This window comes from Mesoplodon bidens, assembly GCF_964165515.1.
Source record: "Mesoplodon bidens genome assembly, chromosome: 19".
Classification (NCBI taxonomy): domain Eukaryota; kingdom Metazoa; phylum Chordata; class Mammalia; order Artiodactyla; family Ziphiidae; genus Mesoplodon; species Mesoplodon bidens.
This window is the reverse complement of record NC_138179.1, coordinates 41,292,909-41,313,535: the sequence shown is the minus strand read 5'-3', so window position 1 is coordinate 41,313,535 and position 20,627 is coordinate 41,292,909. Positions and strand designations below refer to the sequence as shown.

The 20,627-nt window shown below is 58.2% G+C and overlaps 2 protein-coding genes across 8 annotated transcripts in view; one reads left to right on the top strand and one right to left on the bottom strand.

The window, feature by feature from the left end:
* The window catches only part of DNAH17 (dynein axonemal heavy chain 17), a gene marked incomplete at its 5' end in the record, with an annotated part of 111,890 nt that extends 93,628 nt beyond the window's left edge, over positions 1-18,262 (top strand). For both annotated transcript variants that reach the window (XM_081218821.1, XM_081218820.1), the window contains 10 exons: positions 1,795-1,943; positions 2,745-2,872; positions 4,661-4,888; positions 7,800-7,991; positions 11,831-12,010; positions 12,376-12,561; positions 13,650-13,832; positions 14,138-14,281; positions 14,776-15,001; positions 16,069-18,262. In XM_081218821.1, coding sequence (XP_081074947.1) covers positions 1,795-1,943; positions 2,745-2,872; positions 4,661-4,888; positions 7,800-7,991; positions 11,831-12,010; positions 12,376-12,561; positions 13,650-13,832; positions 14,138-14,281; positions 14,776-15,001; positions 16,069-16,316 — 1,864 coding nt within the window. In that variant the 3' untranslated portion in view covers positions 16,317-18,262. The remainder of the gene's footprint in view (positions 1-1,794; positions 1,944-2,744; positions 2,873-4,660; positions 4,889-7,799; positions 7,992-11,830; positions 12,011-12,375; positions 12,562-13,649; positions 13,833-14,137; positions 14,282-14,775; positions 15,002-16,068) is intronic.
* Positions 9,922-20,627, bottom strand: part of PGS1 (phosphatidylglycerophosphate synthase 1) — a 57,040-nt gene continuing 46,334 nt past the window's right edge. For 4 of the 6 annotated variants that reach the window (XR_014013956.1, XM_081218826.1, XM_081218822.1 and 1 more), the window contains one exon: positions 9,922-10,723. The gene's annotated coding sequence lies outside the window, so the exon portion shown is untranslated. Of the gene's footprint in view, positions 10,724-16,024; positions 16,162-20,627 lie in introns of those variants that run through there. The other 2 variants (XR_014013957.1, XM_081218823.1) reach the window with 1 other exon arrangement.

Genomic DNA, 20,627 nt, shown 5'->3' with positions numbered 1-20,627 from the left:
GGTCGGACATGGACAGTGTGGGGAAGGCCAGGCGAAGGGCACTGAGCATCCAGGGGGACACCGCCTGCGGGTGAGCTGAGCACGTGTGGGTGTCCAGCCCCAAGGCCCCCAGAGCACCCTTGAGAGCCACCCGAGTCACCACGGCAGAAAACGCATCAGGACCACGTAGGCGACCGCAAACGCCAGGCAAACCCAAGTCATGCTCTGCAGCGTTTGCGAGGAAAGCAGACTCATCTCCCGAATCAAACAGGGCAGTGGAGCTGAAGAGCAAGGAAGTTCAACTCCAAGTCCACAGCGAATAGTAATAACACACAGTCGTCAAGAGCGTGGGTGCCAGGCGCACTCAGAGCCTTCCCCCCCAAGACCCCGGGTTCACTCCGCCCTCCGCCAACCTCTCGAGCCGGGCACCTCCCCTCCTCTGGGTCCACAGGCCCAGGGAGGGTAACTCGCCCATGGCGGGGCGGGGTGCTGGCAACGGGCTCCCCAGAACAGCAGCCCGGGTCTGTAGCACCTGCCAGCGTGCAAGCCGCTGGGGGCGGCTCCAGCACCCCTGTGCCCAGGACACAGCGCCAGGAGCAGCGGAGCCCGACTGGAACCAGGCGCCCTCTATTCTGCATCATCACTTCAGCCACAGAGAATGACCACATGGCCTGGCCACGTCAGGAGCAGCAGGGAGCTCGTGACATTCCTGCCCCAGGCAGGACCTGTACCTTCTAGAATTCCTTCCCGGGCAAGGACTCTAGCACTGACGTTCCGGGTCAATTCCAAAGGCCAGAATCAAGCACAACCAGGGGCCTTGCGCAGGAGCCCTCCCACCGGCTGTGGTCAGCGCTGGCTCAGGGGTCTGTACAGAAGCCAGCAAAGGCCAGACCCGGGAGCGAATGACAGGTATCACTCTCACGGGAGTGGGAAGGCCCGCCTGGCAACTGCCCGCAGACTCCCCGTTGACTCAGAGGGAAGCTTCTATGTGAACAGGTCCACCCATGGGTCTTCACGATGCTCAGAGCGCTCAGATCGCCGACTCCTTGGGAATAAGTGCGTTCGCTCCCAGGGAGGCTGCCGTCGGCCTTCTGTCAAAGGCCGCACTGGACATAAGTTTAGCTCCTGTGGTTCATTCAGATACAGTGAGCTCAGCCACCTGTGGTCAAGGGAGAGGGGCAGAGAGCTGAGATCCCAGGGTCACCCTGAGAGGGGCCTCGGCTGACCCCAGCCTTATCAGGGTCAAGATAGAGTTTGGGGCTTGGAACAGAGGGGTGCTTATGTAAAGAGAAGTTTGGGTTTTTTCTGTGACTTTCCTGATGATCCATGTTTTGCGGTCCATGGAGCTCACCAAAGCGACTGTAATGCACGTGTCCTTCCTCCTCAGAGCCCCCGTCGGGGGAGATCCTCAGGATGCAGAGGCCGATCTAGGCTCTGTTGCTTGTTGCTGCCCTGGTCTGGAGAGCAGATAGGAAGTGTGTGGGAAACAGGAAGCCACTAGAAACATCCCTTCCTTGGGAGCGTTGAGATGTGGTCACCTGGAACCCTTGCAGCCCGGGTTCCCTCCCGGTTGACCCTGCACGCCTTTGAAAGCTGGCTGAGAGCCTCTCACCTGTCTGTGCACAGGTGGACGGGAGCAAAGGGTGCCCAGCGCGAACACCGCCAAATACCGCGCACGCTCCCCTCCACACCCTCCCTGCCTGCAGGAGGCCCCTGTAGAGACCGACTCTCCAGCTAGAGGCCCTTCTCTGCCTAAGAAAGTCCCCCAGAAAAACGGTCCCTCACCTCGGGTCTGACCAGGTGTGTCCCCCTCAGGAACTTTGTGGAGGAGAAGATGGGCAGCAAGTTCGTGGAGGGCCGGAGCTTTGAGTTCTCCAAGTCCTACGAGGAGAGCAGCCCCTCCACCCCCATCTTCTTCATCCTCTCCCCGGGCGCTGACCCCCTGAAGGACGTGGAGGCCCTGGGTAAGTGCGGCCGGGTCTGGGGAGAAGCGAGTCCAAACCGCAGTGAGACGGCCCCTCACACCCACTAGCAGGGCAGGTATCAGACACACGGAAGTGACAGGTGTCGGGAGGGTGTGGAGGGACGGGGCCTGTGCATCGCTGGTGGGAATGTGAGCAGGTGGTCCCTCCCTAAGTCACACATCGAGTCACCACATGTCCCGGCAATTCCACTCCTGGGGACGTTCCCAACGGAGCCGAGAACAGGTGTCCAAACAAACAGGTCCCCTCACGACGGCCAAAAGGTAGATCCAACCCACACGTCCATCAGCTGATGAATGGCTGATGGCAAAGTGGTAAATCATAAAAGGGAACGGGGAGCACTGACACAGGCTACACCGTGGACGGAACGAGAAAACACTGTGCCGAAGGCAGGAAGCCAGACACAAAAGGCTCCACGGTATACGATTCCTTATATCTGAAACGTCCAGAACTGGGGGATCCATAGAGGCAGAAAGCAGATTAGTGGTTGCCAGGGGCTGGGGCGGGAACAGGATGCAGAATGACTGTTTAGTGGGTACAGGGTTTCCTTCTGGGGTGATAAAAATGTCCTGGAACCAGATAAACAGTCGCACGACACTGAATTATTAAATGTCCCTAAATCATACACTTTAAGATGGCTTTTAAAGTGGTACATTTGATGTTATGTGTATTTTACCACAATTTTAAAAGGGGGAGGGTGTGGAATTCCCAGCTGTGGATCACAGAAGCTCCATTTTTGTCATTCAGCCATCCCCATGCTTTTCCTGTTTTCCTTTCCTTTAGGGAAAAAATTGGGATTTACCATAGACAACGGGAAACTCCATAACGTGTCCCTGGGGCAGGGACAAGAGGTGGTGGCGGAGAATGCCCTGGACCTGGCTGTGAAGAAGGGACACTGGGTCATTCTGCAGGTACGGGGGTGGGCGGCACCCGTGCCTCTTGGGTGAGGGCTCCCAGCGTCAGCGCCCGCGGGGCTTGGCCTGAAGGCCTGAAAGAAAGCAGGTTATGGGGTTCGCATTCACAAGCGTGGCTGGGAATCCTACAGCCCCTGAAGGAGGGGGCAGGAGGCGCCCACACCAAGCACAGCTCTGCCTGGGTTGGCAGGTGGCGTGAGGCATCACCACGGAAAGTGTGGATTCTTCAGCAGTGAGAAAGACATCCCCTCCTCCCCCTTGTTGGCTCGACTGCCCCCCCTCGGTCCTGCAGCCCCTCCAAGCACAACCCCCCCACCGACCACTGCCAGGTCCCGGCTGGTCCCACTGCAGGGCCGCCTCGGCGTCCGCAGACCCACGGCGTGGCTGACCTCAGTCCACAGGGCCTAGCCTGGTCCCATGTGGGGACCTCAGGTTCAAGTCATTTCTTTCTGTTCATTTTCTTTTACAAAATGATCGCCATGACGAGTCCAGTTACCATCTGTCACCAAAGACATTACCTCATATTCCCCACACTGTACATTTCATACCTGTGACTCTTCTAGTTTGTAACTGGAAGTTTGTACCTCTTAACTGCCCTCACCTATTTCTCTCCTCCCCGCACCCCTCTGGCAACCACCTGTTTGTGCTCTGTATCTGTGACTCTGTTTTGCTGTGTTTATGTGTTTTGCTTTTTAGATTCCACGTATAAGTGAAATCATACAGTATTTGTCTTTCTCTGTCTGACTTATTTCACTTAGCATCATATTCTCTGGGTCCGGCCATGTTGTCGCAGGTGGCAAAGTTTCTTTTTTATGGCTAGTATTCCATTGTGTATATACACCGCACCTTCTTTACCCACTCACCTGTTGATGGGCACTTAAGTTGCTTCCACATCTTGGCAATTGTGAATAATGCTGCTATGAACATAGGGGTGCACGTATCTTTTGGAATCAGTGTTTTCATTTTCTTTGGATAAATACCCAGAATTGGAATTACTGGATGACACAGTAGTTCTATTTTTCATTTTGTGAGGAGCCTCCAAACTGTTTTCCATAGTGGCTGTGCCAATTTACAATCCCACCAACAGTGCATGAGGGTTCTCTTTTCTCCAAGTCATTTCTTTTTTTATATATAAATCTATTTGTTTATTTATTTATTATGTTTGGCTGTGTTGGGTCTTTGTTGCTGCGCGCGGGCTTTCTCTAGTTGTGGCGAGCGGGGGCTACTCTTCATTGCGGTGCGCGGGCTTCTCATTGCGGTGGCTTCTCTTGTTGTGGAGCACAGGCTCTAGGGCGCGTGGGCTTCAGCAGTTGTGGCACATGGGCTCAGTAGTTGTGGCTCACGGGCTCTAGAGCGCAGGCTCAGTAGTTGTGGCGCAAGGGCTTAGTTGCTTGGCAGCCTGTGGGATCTTCCTGGACCAGCGCTTGAACCCGTGTCCCCTGTACTGGCAGGCGGATTCTTAACAATTGCACCACCAGGGAAGTCCCTCTAAGTCATTTCTTTTTACTCAAGCCTCTCAGAGGAGGGGTGGGGACCATATAATCTCAGCCCTTATGCCGGTGGAGGGCGGGAAGGACTCACCACAAGGCTGGAGGTCCTGAACGAACTGAGAACAAACTTCAACTCTGGGGGCTCAGTTGCTCAGTGAAATTATCAAGCGTGGCCAGAGCCCTGGGAAGGGCGGACAGCAGGGTGGGGAGTGCGGGTGCCATTGGGGAGGGGCCTGCCCTGTGGGCCCGGGGTGGGGAGGAGTGTGCAGGCACTAAGCCCTGGTCTTGGCCGCAGAATGTCCACCTGGTGGCCCAGTGGCTGAGCACCCTGGACAAGAAGCTGGAGCAGTACAGTGTCGGCAGCCACGATGACTACCGCGTGTTCATCAGCGCCGAGCCAGCCCCCAGCCCCGAGTCCCACATCATCCCCCAGGGCATCCTGGAGAATGCCATCAAAATCACCAACGAGCCACCCACGGGCATGTACGCCAACCTGCACAAGGCCCTGGACCTCTTCACCCAGGTAGCGTGGCCTCCCCCCGTGTCCCGTGCCTGGCCCAGCGTCAGCGCCTGCTGGTTCTCTCCCACTCACGCCACCCCCAGCGCGCAAACACTCCTTGAGCCACAAAGTGAACAGATCCCCGAAGGACTGTGCAAAATGCAAATGACCTAAAGTGCCTGGCGCACAGCTTCATAGAGCAGAAATGTGTATTGTCCATCAGTTTCGTGACCTGCACGTCAGCCCCGGTAAGTGCGGGCCGGGTCCTCGGCTTGTCCAAGCACCTTAGGAAGGGGCCAAGCTCCCGAGGTGGCTCCCTGAGGGTCACTCAGCCTTGCTGGGGCCACAGTGCTGCCCAGTCCGCTGCTCTCACTCCCCATGAGACGCGATGCTGTGGGAAGGCCGGGTGTGGAGGGGATGGGGGCCCGCAGCGCCCGGCTGGAGGGCGGTGGTGACAGACGGGAGGGCGGTAGTGCCCGCTGCACAGGGCTCCGTGCTCTGGTCCCAGGCCCAGTCTTCCTCCCTCGACAAGTAGGCCCCACTGCCTTGTGGAGGGACGCCGGGTGGCCTGGCCCTGCAGGGTGGGTAGGGGGGGCCTCGGCCTGCCTGTCCACGCTGTGTCCACCTGGACCTTTGTTCATGTGACTCCTCCCCCATCCAGACCTCCCAGCCCCCAACCTGCCAAGTGTGTAGCCTTCCCTGGCACCCCCTCCCCTCCGCAAATCCCCAGCATCTGCGTCCATTCTTTTGGTACCTGATCTTCATCTGTTCTATACTAGAACTTTCTGGGTGCACGCATGTGGTCTCCCAAGTGAGTCTAAAACCGTTTTCAAGAAGGAACCCCGTATTCTCTGATAATACCCAGCAAAGATCTACGTATGGAGCACATTGTGCCAATGTAGCGTAACGTCTATATCTGATTTCTTTAATTTATGTGACAATATCTGAGTCATCCACTAACCTCTCCCTATGGGCTGAAAGGACCCACCAAGGTCAGAGTGTAAAGTCACAGAGAACGGAAAGCAGGAAAACAGATGCGTAGACTGGGTCCTTCCTTCAAACAGTATGTTCGTGTGCCCAGGACGTGGTAGGCTCAGGGAACAGACAATGAACAAGATCCGTTACGCGGGGGACTGGCCTAGTTTGGTGAGGGGCGTGGACACGTTCACAGGAGTGAGAACAGGGTGTGATGAACATGTGGGGACGTGCACGGAGCCCCAGGGCGACGCAGCTCACACTGGGGGCCGCAGGCCAGTGCGGGGTCCTGGAGCTGTTTGCTGCTGTCTGTGCTGAGTCAGTACGGAGGTGGAGAGGAGGCATGCGGTGAATTCTGTAGCATTTCGACATCGCTGTCAATCCAAGCACGTGATCCGTTTTTCATTTCTATCATATTTTGCTAAAATATCAGTCAGTGATGGAGTGGGGGAGGGTGGCGAGGTCAGCAGGGAGCTGGTCCCCCACTTGCAGGAGTCTGGGGCCTGCTTCAGGCCGCAGAGTGGCTCCCGAGCCAGGCTTGGCCGGGGGGTGGGTGTCGAGGTGGAGACAGCTGATGCGCGACGGGCAAGCAACAGAAAATGCAAGAGCCTCTGAGCCCGGGGAGCAGCTCCCCACAGCGCGTGGAGCCCGCTGGGGCCTCTGGCAGGGGACATGGGGGCCGGGAGGACGCGGACGGGCTGCTGGGCTTTGGGGAGATGCTCTGGCTGCTTGGAGTCAGCGGGAAGCGCAGTCGCTGTCAGGCAGAAGCGAGGTGGGGCTGCCCGGCTGAGGACAGGCGAGCGGGGACGTGGCTGGGGCTTGCTGAGGTGCTCGAGGGCTCCCTAACTTTGTGCATCACCTAAGGCGTCTGCAAAGATCAGAAGGGAAGCCATGAGGAAAGCTGGGCCCTCTTGCTTCCTGAGGGGACCCTCCCAAGTTCGGGGGCCCACTGCCTTCACAGAGTTTCACAGGAAGAGGCAGTAGTGGCTGGGACGCGCCCAGACCATCCTCGGGCACATCTGTGACCACAGAGCCCAGAGGCCCAGGAGGCCAGTGATGAGCGGTCCAACCAGAGGGAAGTCTCTGGAGGCAGATGGAACCTGCCAGGCCTTCCCTCAGCCTCGGGCCTGGCGGGTTCCTTCCTCTGGTTGGCGGTCTCAGTCTGCACCCTTTCACGGCCGATGTCTGGAAGGGTCCATCCAGGCCTGTCTCCTGGGCCCACAGCTGACAGGTGACGGCGCCATCTCTAGGACAGGCATTGAGGAAGGATCTGGGGGGGATGTTGGGGTGATGGAGCCCCCACCTGCGCCCCTCCCTTTCCATGTTTGCTGGAGGGGACCCCAGCCGGGCATCTGTGTCAGGGCTCCCATGGAATCAGGACAGGGCCCCTCCCTTGTTACACCTGGTGCATTTTTTCCTGGCACTTTTCCCGACGATGACCATTTGATAGGTGTCTGTCCCCTGGTCCAGCTTTCTGGCCGCCGTGCCTGCTGCCCCCGGCCACTGGGAGGCACTCATAGGGCTGAGTGGGTGAAGAGGAGCCCAGCTTAACTTCCAGAAGCCTCTGTGTTCAGAGGCACTCACTTAGCAAAGACTAACCCGTTAAAGTCGCACAAACCAGAGAGAACTGGGCTTCAGAGGGGTACTGCTGGCTTGCAGATGATGAGGAACGTTGATAATTGCGGGGGAATTATATTGGGGAATATTTTCTTAGGAAGATGTATCAATAATTTGACTTGTAACCAATACTTAGTGATACAGCTGCATTTCTGCAGGAAGCAAGGACAAGAAAGCGCCCTCCACCCGACTCTACAGGTCGGGAGAGACTCGGGAAACCGGCTCAGAGCAGTCGATGGCCTTAGGCCCCACCCCTCATCCCCACCTGCACCCCCAGCGAAGCAGCTGGCAAAGACGGCCCTGTGCAGACCGTGCCTGACCCGGGGTGCTTGCCCTCCTGCAGGACACACTGGAGATGTGCACCAAGGAGATCGAGTTCAAGTGCATCCTCTTCTCTCTGTGCTACTTCCACGCCGTGGTGGCCGAGAGGCGCAAGTTTGGGGCCCAGGGCTGGAACAGGTCATACCCCTTCAACAATGGGGACCTCACCATCTCCATCAACGTGCTCTACAACTACCTGGAGGCCAACCCCAAGGTAAGGGCCCACCTGGAGACCAGCTGGGTGGTCCTCCCGCCCTGCCTTCCTTTCAATTATTCTGTCTCACATTTTAAGAGACACTGAATAGGTTTCATAGGCCAAAGAAAATCTGAAAACGTGCGACTCTTCTGTGACCCCAGCAATCTGATATAATGATTACCACCCAGGCCCTGGCCACCACCTCCAGCAGTTCTCAGCCGTCTGGCAATTTTTCTGACTCCACGGGAGTCATTATCTTTGGGGACCTGCCAGTCCTACACCCGAACAGGGACTCCCCCAGAAAGGCCAGCCCCCCGGACAGCATGAGCCTAGAGAAGACACAAAAGGGCTGCCTGGGCTGCAGGCCTTGCCGACAGAACACAGGTTCAGAGGGAAAGCCAAAAAAAAAAAAATCTCCCTGGAGACACAGAGCACTTCCTTTCATTTGTGTTGAAAATTAAAACCAGTGTGTCTGGTGCTGTGTGAGCTGTTGCGAGGGCTGCCGCGAGGCGGCTCCGTGGCCGGGAGGACCTGTCTGCGGGCCCAGAAGGGAGACTCGCGCCCCAGGTGGGGTGAAGCCCGCTGTGAGCCCCCCTCTAGATGTGGCCACCCCCTCGGGAACTGAGAGCCAGCCGTTCTCCCCACCTGACTGGCTCCTCTTGGGATCTTACGTGAAGCGTGGCGCTGGCACAGGACCCGTCTCCGTGACCCCCAGGGGGAGGCAGAAGGGAACCCCGTAAGCCCAGGGCTCCTCCGTGCTCCTGCGGCCGGCGCCTTCCTACACCAACAGAGCTGGACGTTCCGCTTACCCAGGAGGCTCCCGAGAACCTGCCCAGGGCGCCCGGACACACCCCTGTATCACCCCCTCCCTGTCCCAGCGCCCCAGGGCCAAGGCGCCCGCCGCTTTGGGGCACGGTGGGCGCCCCAGGGGCCTGGCTAGAGGCCTGAGGCTCACACACCCTTTCCAAGCTTTGGGGACTGAGCGACCAGGGGCGGAGGGTGTCCGGCCCATCGTAACAAAGCTCAGACGCGCTGGGAGGGGAGACCTGGGCCAACTGCCCCCAGACCCCGGAGGAAGATGGCCCCCCAGGATAACCGCCACCCCAGCCTGAGCCTGGAATGTTGTTGGCTTAGTTCCTGGCCAAACACCGGAAGTCGGCCCTCCTCGGGGGAGGGTGACAGTGGTCTCCGTGGGCAGGTGCCGGGGGTCAGTTCGCCTATGACAGGGTCTGAGCTGAACGCCGGTGGCACATCTTACAATAAACGCACCGCAAGAAGATGTGAAGAAAGAATTTCCTCATCACAGCAGCTTCGTCAGAGCAGTTCTCTCCAGGGAGATTCCAGTGGGAGGAGCAGTCTTGCTAGAAGTTTCTAACGACATTTACGCAGACGCTTCCCGTTACACACCCACAGAACCCTAGCTGGGTAAGAAACTGCTCGAGAACGCACACCGTGTGCCCCAGTGACCAGCAGAGTGAGGCGTGAGTGACGCTCGGTGTCCGCTCATCAGTGTGTGATCAAGCCGGGGCCCCAGGCCTGCGCAGCCTGACCTTCCCTTTGTCCCAGCTCGCAGCAGGGAGGCAACGTTGAATAACCTCCTGTGAGGATGTCGCCCTTGGCCCGTGACGAGCCAGTCTATCCTCCCAACTCTGAGGAAGTCGACTCAGACTCTGAGGGCGAGGCCTGGCAACGTGTCTCTGACAAACGCTCTGGGGACTCCATCCGGCAGGTGCGGGCACATGGACGGCACCCGTCCCCCGGGGGTTAGTCCCACTACCCTGCATCCCAGGAGGCAGCTCACGGGGGCCGGAGAGGCAAACTGGGATGTACCCAGCCCCACTTTGCAGGAGAAACAGAAGCTGTCCCCAAAGCAAATATGCAAAATGCAGAAAAGGCAGCTCAGCACATACCCAAGATAACCAAGCAGAGAGAAAAAGTACAAGTCACAAGATGATGATCAAGAGGATATTAATGGTTTGTTGATTTATTTATTTTTGGTTGCGTTGGGTCTTCTTTGCTGTGCGCAGGCTTTCTCTAGTTGCGGCGAGCGGGGGCTACTCTTTGTTGTGGTACGCGGGCTTCTCATTGTGGTGGCTTCTCTTGCTGTGGAGCACGGGCTCTAGGCGCGCGGGCTCCAGTAGTTGTGGTATGCAGACTCCAGTAGTTGTGGCTCGCGGGCTCTAGAGCGCGGGCTCAGTAGTTGTGGCTCGCGGGCTCTAGAGCGCGGGCTCAGTAGTTATGGCTCGTGCGCTCTAGAGTGCGGGCTCAGTAGTTGTGGCACGCAGGCTCTAGAGCGCGGGCTCAGTAGTTGTGGCTCGCAGGCTCTAGAGCGCGGGCTCAGTAGTTGTGGCGCACGGGCTTAGTTGCTCCGCGGCATGTGGGATCTTCCCGGACCAGGGCTGGAAGCTGTGTCCCCTGCACTGGCAGGCGGATTCTTAACCACTGAGCCCCCCTGGGAAGCCCCGATATTAATGTTTTAAGTCAAAGTTCATGAGAGCACATCAGACACTTGATAAATCAGCAAGTTCTTATCCAATTAGCTTCAACTTGCCCGCATTTGGTAAACAGCGGCCATCCAGGCAGGGCACTGTGGGAGTTACATAAATGCCCACCTTGCCCTTAAAGAGCCACAATCCTCAGAGAAACTCGTGTGTGTGCTGTGCTGCCCAGCGCGTCAGCCGCCACCACATGTGACATGCACCAAGTCCCAGCCGAGGGGAACGAGACACTCTGGATTTCAGAAGCTTGGTCTAAAACAAAGAAAGAACATAAAATACCTTATTCATAGTTTTTATGCCGAGTGCCTGTTGGAACAATCTTTCCACTTGAGTGGCTGCTGGCAAATCAGAAGTTACGTGCGTGGCTGCCCTGTGAGGCTCCTGCTACCGGACAGCGCCGTGCAGGAGGTGCAGCTACGTGCTGGGACTGGGGCAGGAGAACGGGTTCCCGGCTCTGTGGAGGGGCCGCGCTCGAGCCGCTCTGGAGGAGGAGCACGGTCATGGCCATGTGATGGCCAAAGGAGCGGCATCCCAGGCTGAGGGCACAGCGTGGAAGCAGAGGCAGAACAGAGGGCAGTGAGAGTGGCCGAGGGTGGGATGCACGGAGAGGCCCAGCCGCCAGGGGGCACACTTGTGTGCACGGCCCGGTTTGGTCCGGTTCCCTCGGGCCCGGGAGCCAAGGTTCTGGCGGGGAGGCTACTTGCCAGAGCTGGCTGTGCCACCGAGACCTCAGGGGCACGCGTGGGCAAGGCTACTGGAGTATAATCGGAACCAGGGCCCTTTGGGGGATCAGAAAGTAGACCCACTCGATAGATCCTGAAGGCACGACGGACTGGACGTGATTCATGGCCAGAAAGATCTACGGTGCCCAAGAGCCAACACCCCATCCACAAAGAGTTACCGCCCTTGCTGGAGACGGTGGTGAAGGGAGAGGTCACAGGTGGCTCCACACTTCCATTTCCAAGCGTGGGGAACAAAGTGGGGGGGCACGGGCAGAGGGAGCGTGTGGGAGCTGGGGGGGCGCCTGCGGGGTCTGCAGTGCCGGTGCTGGGGTCGGGGAGGTCACGTCAAGGGAGAGCGCAGAGAAGCGGGGCGGGCACAGGGCCGGGCCGGCCTGGCTGGGGGTGGGGTGGAGGCAGGGGAAGCTGGCAAGCCCCTCATGCGAGGAGCCCGGCAGGAAGAGGGCCAAGGAGGAGCTGGTGGCCGAGTCAGGGGGCAGGAAGGGCCAGGCTTGGGTCTGGTGACCGAGGGTAGCAGGTGACCCTGCAGACCTGGGGGAAGCAGGGGTTACAGGAGGGGCTGGCAGACCCAGGAAGGGGTGGGGCACAGGGTCCCCTGACGGCCACCACCCTTCTGAAGGTGCCCTGGGACGATCTCCGCTACCTCTTTGGGGAAATCATGTACGGCGGCCACATCACCGACGACTGGGACCGCCGGCTCTGCAGGACGTACCTGGAGGAGTACATCCGGGCGGAGATGCTGGAGGGGGAGATCCTGCTGGCCCCGGGCTTTCAGATCCCCCCCAACCTGGACTACAAGGTGAGGGCTCCTTCCAGGGACGGGTAACGCATTAAACATTAGCTCCCTCTGTGACGCAAAGCAACAGAGGTCAGTGCCGTCCCGCGGGCTCCCTGGCAAGGACCTCCATCGCAGATGGACCACCAATAATCAAGCAAGTGGACAGGCAACCCAAATAAGAGGGCTTGAAAGGCAGCCTCCATGGAGGAGAGTGGAAACCCTGTGTGGCTGGGGAGCAGCCCCAAAAGGGGGTCAGGGAAATGAGGTTCGGTACAGAGGGCGAGACGTGGACAGAACGTTCTGGGAAGCGACGCTTAATAAACGGAGGACACGGGTTCCGGCCCGCACAGCTCTCCCTGCCTACCCAGCCCCCACCCCTTTTGCAGGGTTACCACGAATACATCGACGAGAACCTGCCCCCCGAAAGCCCCTACCTGTACGGCCTGCACCCCAATGCAGAGATTGGCTTCCTGACGGTCACCTCGGAGAAGCTGTTCCGCACCATCCTGGAAATGCAGCCCAAAGAAACCGAACCGGGAGCCGGCGGCACCGGGGTATCTCGCGAGGAGAAGGTAGGAGCCTGACTACCCATCGGGCAACAGAGGAAGGGCAGGGCCTGGGGGCACAACGACCGGCAGCAGCCCCTGGGAGCTTGTTAGCAACCTCATCGGGCCCCACTCCAGACCTCGGGATCAGGAACGTGGGGGTGGGGGAGGCTGCAAGCGGGCTGCTGCAGCCCAGACGGAGCACCAAGGGCTGAGCTAGAGAGAGGCGGGGCATCTCGGGCGTGCTCGCCCCGAGCAGCCTCCCTCCCTGCGGCTCGCTCCTCACTCCCCTGGCTGGGCTCCCGAGAGGGCCTGCCCCGCGAACAGAAGGGCAGCAGCCGAAGTCCTGGGAGGGCAGCGCATGTGGCTCCGGCAGGGCAGTCTAGACGCTGAAACCAGTCCCCCCCAGATGTGCTTAGGTGAGCACGGGGGACAGATCCCATGAACACTCACCGCAATAGCACAGCGCAGACGACGCAAGAGCATTTAACAAATTCCCAGCTGCCAGGGTTACCTCTGCCCTCTCAAAAGGCATTGGCACCTTGGCACTTCTTAAAATATTCCGGACAAGCTCTACTAAAAATTAGCTAAGTATTGGGCTTCCCAGTTAAGTAGACCAAATTCTTGATTGGAAGACTCTCAGTGCTCTGAGGCCCCTCGACCTTTTCTTTGTCTAATGACTGGAACCAGAGATCTACTGATGGTGCTCTGGTGGTAGTAGTGCTCGTGGCCACCATGTGGGCCGCCCCTTGAGAGGGTGTGCCCAGCACGGTGCCTGCAGACAGCCCACACCAAGCACAAGGTGATCTGATGGGGGAGGGAGGCAGTGCATTCAGGGATGTCTGAAGGCACCAGGCTAGGGCAGCCTGATGCTCCCGTGGCCAGGGCCACATGGCCTTGACAAGGAAGCCAGAACACTAAAGCCTGCTGGCCAAGATTACCTTCCCCTGATCAAACGCGAGGCTGCACCTCCGTGATCCCATTTTTCTGGCAACTCCGCCTGCCTTGCTCCTGGGCTCGGAGCTGAACGTCGGGGCAGCACCCAGGCCCTGGCGCTGGGGGAGGGCTGGGGGTGCGGGCACAGTGACATGGGCTGGCTGGGGGCTGGCTTCCAGGTGAAGGCCATGCTGGATGAGATCCTGGAGAAGATCCCGGAGACCTTCAACATGGCCGAGATCATGGCCAAGGCTGCCGAGAAGACCCCCTACGTGGTTGTCGCCTTCCAAGAATGTGAGAGAATGAACATCCTGACCAACGAAATGCGCCGCTCACTGAAGGAACTGAACCTGGGGCTGAAGGTAAAAACGGGGGTGGCAGGACCTGGGGTGTGACTTGGGACACGGGCTGGCCACCGCAGGCTGACTTCCCTTGGCCGCAAGACCAACAAGCCCCAGGCCACTGGGGGAGGGCGGCACCTCGAGTTCCCCAGTCTGAAGGAGTGGGCCCCTCAGGGCATCTGCAGGGGCACTGCACAGACCCACATCAACTCACGACACGGGGCGGGGGTGCTCGCCCACCTGAGAGCAGGTGAAACAAGGCATAGGACTGACCGGGTCTGCGTCTGTGCCGAGCGCCCCAGCACCCCTGTCTGCGTATCCCTCAGGGAGAACTGACCATCACGACCGACATGGAAGACCTGTCCACGGCTCTGTTCTATGACACTGTGCCCGACTCGTGGATGGCCCGGGCCTACCCCTCAAGGATGGGCCTGGCGGCCTGGTACGCCGACCTGCTGCTCCGCATCAGGGTAAGGACAGGCTTCTGGGGGAGCCGCTGGCCTGACGCTCAGCAAACCTGCCCCCAGGGCCTGAGGAGTGAGGCTGGGTGGTGGGGGGGAACATGCATCCCCGTCAGAGGCCTGGAGGCCCCTGCTGGCCTGGTCTTGGTCGGAGCACAGCCGGAAGGGCCTGGGCCACACCACGAGCACGCAGGCCCGACAACACAGGAACTTCCTCCCCAAAGGAGAAAAGGGCGAGCGCGAAGCAAGAGCTGCTTCTGTGGCCGCAGGTGCAGAGGCCCTCCCAGCAGAGCTCAGGAGGCTCCAGGGACACCCGTCAGGGGAGCCACCTCCTGGGGGAGAAAGAGAGCAGCAGCCTCTTTCAGACCCAAATCCTCAATCGTGAGCCCTGCTCCTGGACCCTGCTCTCCCCGTCCAGACCGTGAAGGGCGTCTCGGGCAGGCGGCCGTCCTCTGTGCAGAGGCGGGGAGGCTCTAGCACGGCCCCGCTCCCGTCCCCTGCAGGAGCTCGAGGCCTGGACGACGGACTTCACACTGCCTACCACCGTGTGGCTGGCTGGCTTCTTCAACCCGCAGTCCTTCCTCACGGCCATCATGCAGTCCATGGCCAGGAAGAACGAGTGGCCACTGGACAAGATGTGTCTGTCTGTGGAGGTGACCAAGAAGAACCGGGAGGACATGACCGCGCCCCCCCGGGAGGGCTCCTACGTGTACGGGCTCTTCATGGAAGGTAACGGGCACTGGCAGGGGAAGCACCGGGGGCACGTGGGCTCACAGTGGCCTGAGGAGCCCAACCACGCGCTGGTCTCTGCTTGGCTCTGCTGCGGTGCAGGCTCGTCCGCAGACCTGAGCCCCCGTTTTGAGGCCATAAGGAGCTCAGCCCTGGAGCCCAGGACAGGCATATGTTCTGGGGGTGAGGGTCCAGGAGCCCACCTCTGTCGGGGCTACTGTCCAACCACCGCAACTCCAAGGCACAGGTTCTAGGGCAGGGAGGCCCGGCTGGCCCCCTCCCCTGAGCCCAGTGCGAGGCCATCCCATGGCCAGGTCCCAGCAGCGGGGGTGGGGGTGGGGGGCGAGGCTGGCACTCATTCAGTTCCGCCCACGTCACCCCTGTCCTGCACCTGGCAAGGTCAGACAGGACTGGATGGCAGGCCCACTCTGAGTTGAGTGCCAGCGACTCCCCCACCCTCCTTAGCGACTGATGTCACCCCTTTACCCCCTCCCCGTGCCCACATCACCCAAGACAAGCACAGCAGCAACCGTTTATTTTGGAATTACAGACAGGAAATGTAAGCATCATTAAATAGGGTGAGTAGAAATAAGTCTGGTTCAAGGCAATAACAGTTCTGTGTGCATATACATATTTATACTGTGCAGGTACACATAGGACAGTCCCTACATGGGGGGGAAGCAGGGAGCTTTAGTCTGTCATTTTCAGCTAGAGTTGTTATGATTTCCTGCCACTGAAATGAACAAGGCTGACACAGGAGGCTCTGAAACCACCACGCACGTAGACAATGGAGCCCAGCGCTTTAGGGCTGATCTGTCCCTCAGAGGTGCACAGCGAGACACACAGGCAGTCACGCCGTGCACACGACCCCCACCCCGTCCTCTGCCTACAGCGCCCCCTGCAACAATTCCTGTGCAGTCCAGGCCCTGGCACCTGGCCTATCTCTGCAGGGGTGCGGGTGCAAGCCAGGCCCCTCCCCTCCCCCACTGCCAGCACGACAGATGGGAACTGGGAACCAGTCACCTCACCCTGGGCCACCCTGACCCTCGGCCGTGCTGTCCCTGCAGGAGCTCGCTGGGACACCCAGACGGGAGTCATCGCCGAAGCGCGGCTGAAAGAGCTGACGCCGGCCATGCCCGTTATCTTCATCAAGGCCATCCCTGTGGACCGCATGGAGACCAAGAACATCTATGAGTGTCCCGTGTACAAAACACGCATCCGCGGCCCCACCTACGTCTGGACCTTTAACCTGAAGACCAAAGAGAAGGCAGCAAAGTGGATCCTGGCAGCCGTGGCGCTGCTCCTACAGGTCTAGCTGGAGCCCCGAGTCCCGCCGCGAGGCCCATGCTGCCCAGGGCCAGGTACTGACCGCAACTTCAAATTTACAGTTAGGAACTCAGCCTTGCAACTATCACTTACTTTCACAGGAACTGATGATTGCTTTTTTGTTCTCCTAAATAATCGAGGCACTTTATAACCATGCACATCTAGACTAGCCAGAGGGTGGAGGGCAGCCTGGGAGAGGCGGTGTGGATTGGATTAAAACAATGAAGCCACTTAGCCAGGTTTGTCTGATTCACTTGAGCCGGCCTGATGGCCACCAGGGGCCTGGCACAGGCTTGGGGGTGAGGCCCCAATTCCCAGCAGCCAGGGGAGCATCCCAGGAACCAAACCCCCAAATCCTGACTTCCCACAGGGTCAGTTGGGTTTATCTTTTCCCACCGGTGGCATGTAGGGTTAGAGCTGGAGGCAGTCACACCCTTGCCTGATGCTACCTGCAAACACCCACCACTAAGGGCCAGGGTGTTCCATTCCCATACAAACAGGAGCAGCCACTGCCACAGGCACTGTCCCCTAAAGCACTATTCCTTCTCTCAAGCAAGAAAACCTCCTTCGATTATGGTAATGCCGCCTCCCTGCCCCAGAATTCTGAAAAGCAAACTATTCCACGGAGGGGCCATTTCCATACAGCTCAAGTGCTTCCCTGTCAACTGCCCACTTTCTGAAACTGCTGGGAACAGGAGGGACCACTTTAAACACATGTCTGTGTCCTGGGAGGTTGCGATAAATGGTCGTCTCCTCTTAGTTCTGGGCAGCATGTTCGTTGTCTTTTGTCTCCCTCCCCTCTCCCCCGCATCAGTTCTCACTTCCTGCCACCAGACAAAGTAGACTTTAAAACAAAGTCTACAATAGTAGGCAAAGAAGGGCATTATGTAACAATAAAAGGATCAATACAAGAAGACAATATAACGTTCATTAAACATATATGCACCTAATATAGAAGCACCTAAATGTATAAGGCAAATATTAACAGATGTAAAGGGAGAAACTGACAATAACAGCAAATAGCATGGGACTTTAACACCCCTTTAAATCAATGGACAGATCATCCAGAAAGTCAATAAGGAAACAGTAGTCTCAAATGACATATTAGGTCAGTTGGACTTAATAGATAACTAGAGCACATTCCATCCAAAAGCAGAAGAATACACATTCTTTTCAAGTGCACATGGAACATTCACCAGGATGGATCATGTGCTAGGCCACAAAACAAGACTTGACAGATTTAAGAGTACAGAAATTATATCAAGCATTTTTTTCCAACCACAACAGTATAAAACTAGAAAGCAATTCTAGGAAGAAAAATGGAAAAATACATACACACGGAGACTAAACAACATGCTACCAAAAAAAAAAAAAAAACCAATGGGTTAATGAAGAAATCAAAAAGGAAATCAGAAAATACTTCCAGACAAACAAAAATAAAAACACAACTTTCCAACATCTATGGGATGCAGCAAAACCAGTTCTAAGAGGGAAGTTCATAGCGATACAGGCCCACCTCAAAACAAGAAAAATCTCAAACAACCTAACCCACCATCTAGGAATTAATTAGAATTAGAAAATGAAGAACAAACAAAGCCCAAGTCAGCAGAAGAGGGACAGGTGCTCAGCAGCCAAGACACCCTGACTTCCATCTGCAGGCACTGCGCCCCAGGGCTGAGCGCTGCAGTGCCGCAGTGGGCACAGGGAGGCCAGGGCACGGGCGACAGGGCTAAGGAGAGGTGGTGTGTACACACACACACACACGCACGCACGCACGCACGCACGCCAGCAGGGACAGGCCCCCATCTGACGGACCTAGGTAATGGGTGCAGACAAAATGAGACGATGATGAACTAGAAAACCAGGGGTACAGGAAGGCAGCTAGCAGGGCCCACAGACTCCAGCGGGGGCCCATAGGCTGGCACCTCGGTGTTTTCTAGCTTCAAAGCAGAGTAAAGCAAGCACCACCCCGCCACACCCCCCCACACCTGGCCTCCCTCTAAGTTCAACTTGATGCTGAAGTAGTTTTGTGAAAACTTTTTTCCAAGTATTCACCCAATCCATGGGTGAAGAAGAGGTCCTAGAAGCCCTAACTCCAAGGCCAATAATTTACAACAATCCTGGGGCCTGGTGGGGCTAAGAGGGAGAAGGAAAAATGCCCCTCAAATCCTCCCTTCCTGGGGCCTAGAGACTCCACCCCTTTGGAAGGCAGGAGTCCTGGCCCCAGAGCCTGGCCACCGGGCAACCACCTCTGCTGGCCAGGAGGGGTCACTGTAGCCCTTTGTGCCCAGGCTGGAGGGCCAGGAGAGCCACCACTCTGCTGGAGGACATAAAACTGCCAGTGGCCACCAGGCAACTCATTTTAATCCCTGGTAATAAGCACAAAATGGGGAGATTTTCCAGTTTTGCCTAAAGCCTGAAATAAAACATTTATTCCACACTCTACACATTGTGGGTAGATGACAAAATTCTCTTCGAACTTTGCGAAAGATGATTCACCTTGCTTGGAGCTGCAATCCAGCCTTGGGGAGACAGAGGCTGGGACAAAAGCTATGCTGCGTCTAAAGGTGCCGTGACGCCTGCAGCAGTCCTGGTGGGTGGAAGGGTAGGGGCCCTGGCTGGGGCGAGTGCCCGGGGGAAGAGGGAGGGCCCCGCCCAGGACCATCCCAAAGGCAACCTGCAGAAACAAAGCGAGCAGCTCGCAAAGGGGGCAGCCGCGGATTGCTCAAGCCGAGCCGTGGCACGGCACAATGCTCGCTCTGGCCCCACAGCATCTGCAGGAATGCAAACACTGTTTACTGAAAGCCTCTCTCCAAACAGAAACCCAGTGCCCCGGCACAGGCACATTCCTTTGGCTTCCCTCCTCTCCCTGTCCCACAGGACGATCTAATAACTGGTTTGGAGGCAAACAGTGTTCACTGATGTGCTGCTGCCCCCGGGCAGCGTGGCGTGGCCACTGCTCCACCCGACTCCCCACCACGACAGCCTGCAGATCTGCCCAGGCCCAGGGGAGGGGCTGTGGCGCGCTGTCTAACGGGGTGCCCCCTGGCGCCGGCGCCCCACGCACACAGCAAGGTGGCGCGGGCGAGGCCAGCCACGGCCGCCCAGGACCCACGGACGAACGCGACCCATCGGAGCCACCAGCCCTTTGGAGGGAGACGAGAGGCTGCCTCCAGAGCAGATGGGCAGGGATGGAATCCCGTCTGCTGCCCCCGGCCCCAAGGATGAGCTGCCATGCCCTGGGGCCGCGAGGCCTTCTCTCTGGGCAAGGTTCAAGGACCTGAAGGTCTGGGGACTGGGCAGGGAGGTTCTGAAATCTGCTCCTGGAGACACTGGGGGCGGCGCAGGAGCACACGGGTAGATACCAGAAGGAGCAGGTAAAAGAGTCACAAGTGGCTGCTAGGGGGAAGGAAGGGCCGCTGCATCTTGCTGGCCTGTCGGTTTTACTCTAAATTCGCAGGTTATCTGAATGAAATTTAAAGTAATTAAAATGCTGAGAAAAAAATGAAACCAATAAAATTTTTTAAAAGTGGGGCTGGGCTTCCCTGGTGGCGCAGTGGTTGAGAGTCCGCCTGCCAATGCAGGGGACACAGGTTCGTGCCCCGGTCTGGGAAGATCCCACATGCCGCAGAGCGGCTAGGCCCGTGAGCCATGGCTGCTGAGCCTGCGCGTCCGGAGCCTGTGCTCTGCAAGGGGAGAGGCCACAACAGTGAGAGGCCCGCCTACCGCAAAAAAAAAAAAAAAAAAAAAAAAAAAAAAAAAAAGTGGGGCTGAAAAGAGAACCATGGTACCAGGCCGCAGGGGCCGCGGGCCGCACACAGTGCCAACGCGGACGACGCTCGGCCGCTCAATCCTTTATCCTTGTCCTCCCGCCTCCTCTCTCCCTTCCCCACAGGCCAAAGGCCCACCCATTCCCATCCCCCCCCACCCCCTAGCGTGGGCTGGACCAGCAAAGTCCGGCCCAGAACATCTCACCCGGGAGACTGATCCCATCTGGGGCCACACGGGGGGAGGTCAGGGTCTAAAGTGATCTGGAACCCACAGGGTGACTCAGGAGAGACCCCACCTCCGACAGCAGCTGCACCCCGGCCGGCGGGCAGCTCAGGTGAGGCCTCGTCTCGTCCTCCCGTGGACACGGCCAGAGGCCCGGCCGCTAGGGGGAGGCTCCTGGGCAGGCGGAGCACGTCCTGCTACCAGCTGCCGGCACGACAGCATCTCGTCTCCGCAAGCGCACGTCACAGACGTGTCCGGGAGCTGAGGCAGCAACCCCGGGGCCTCTCACGCCGGCCGCTGCGGCGGC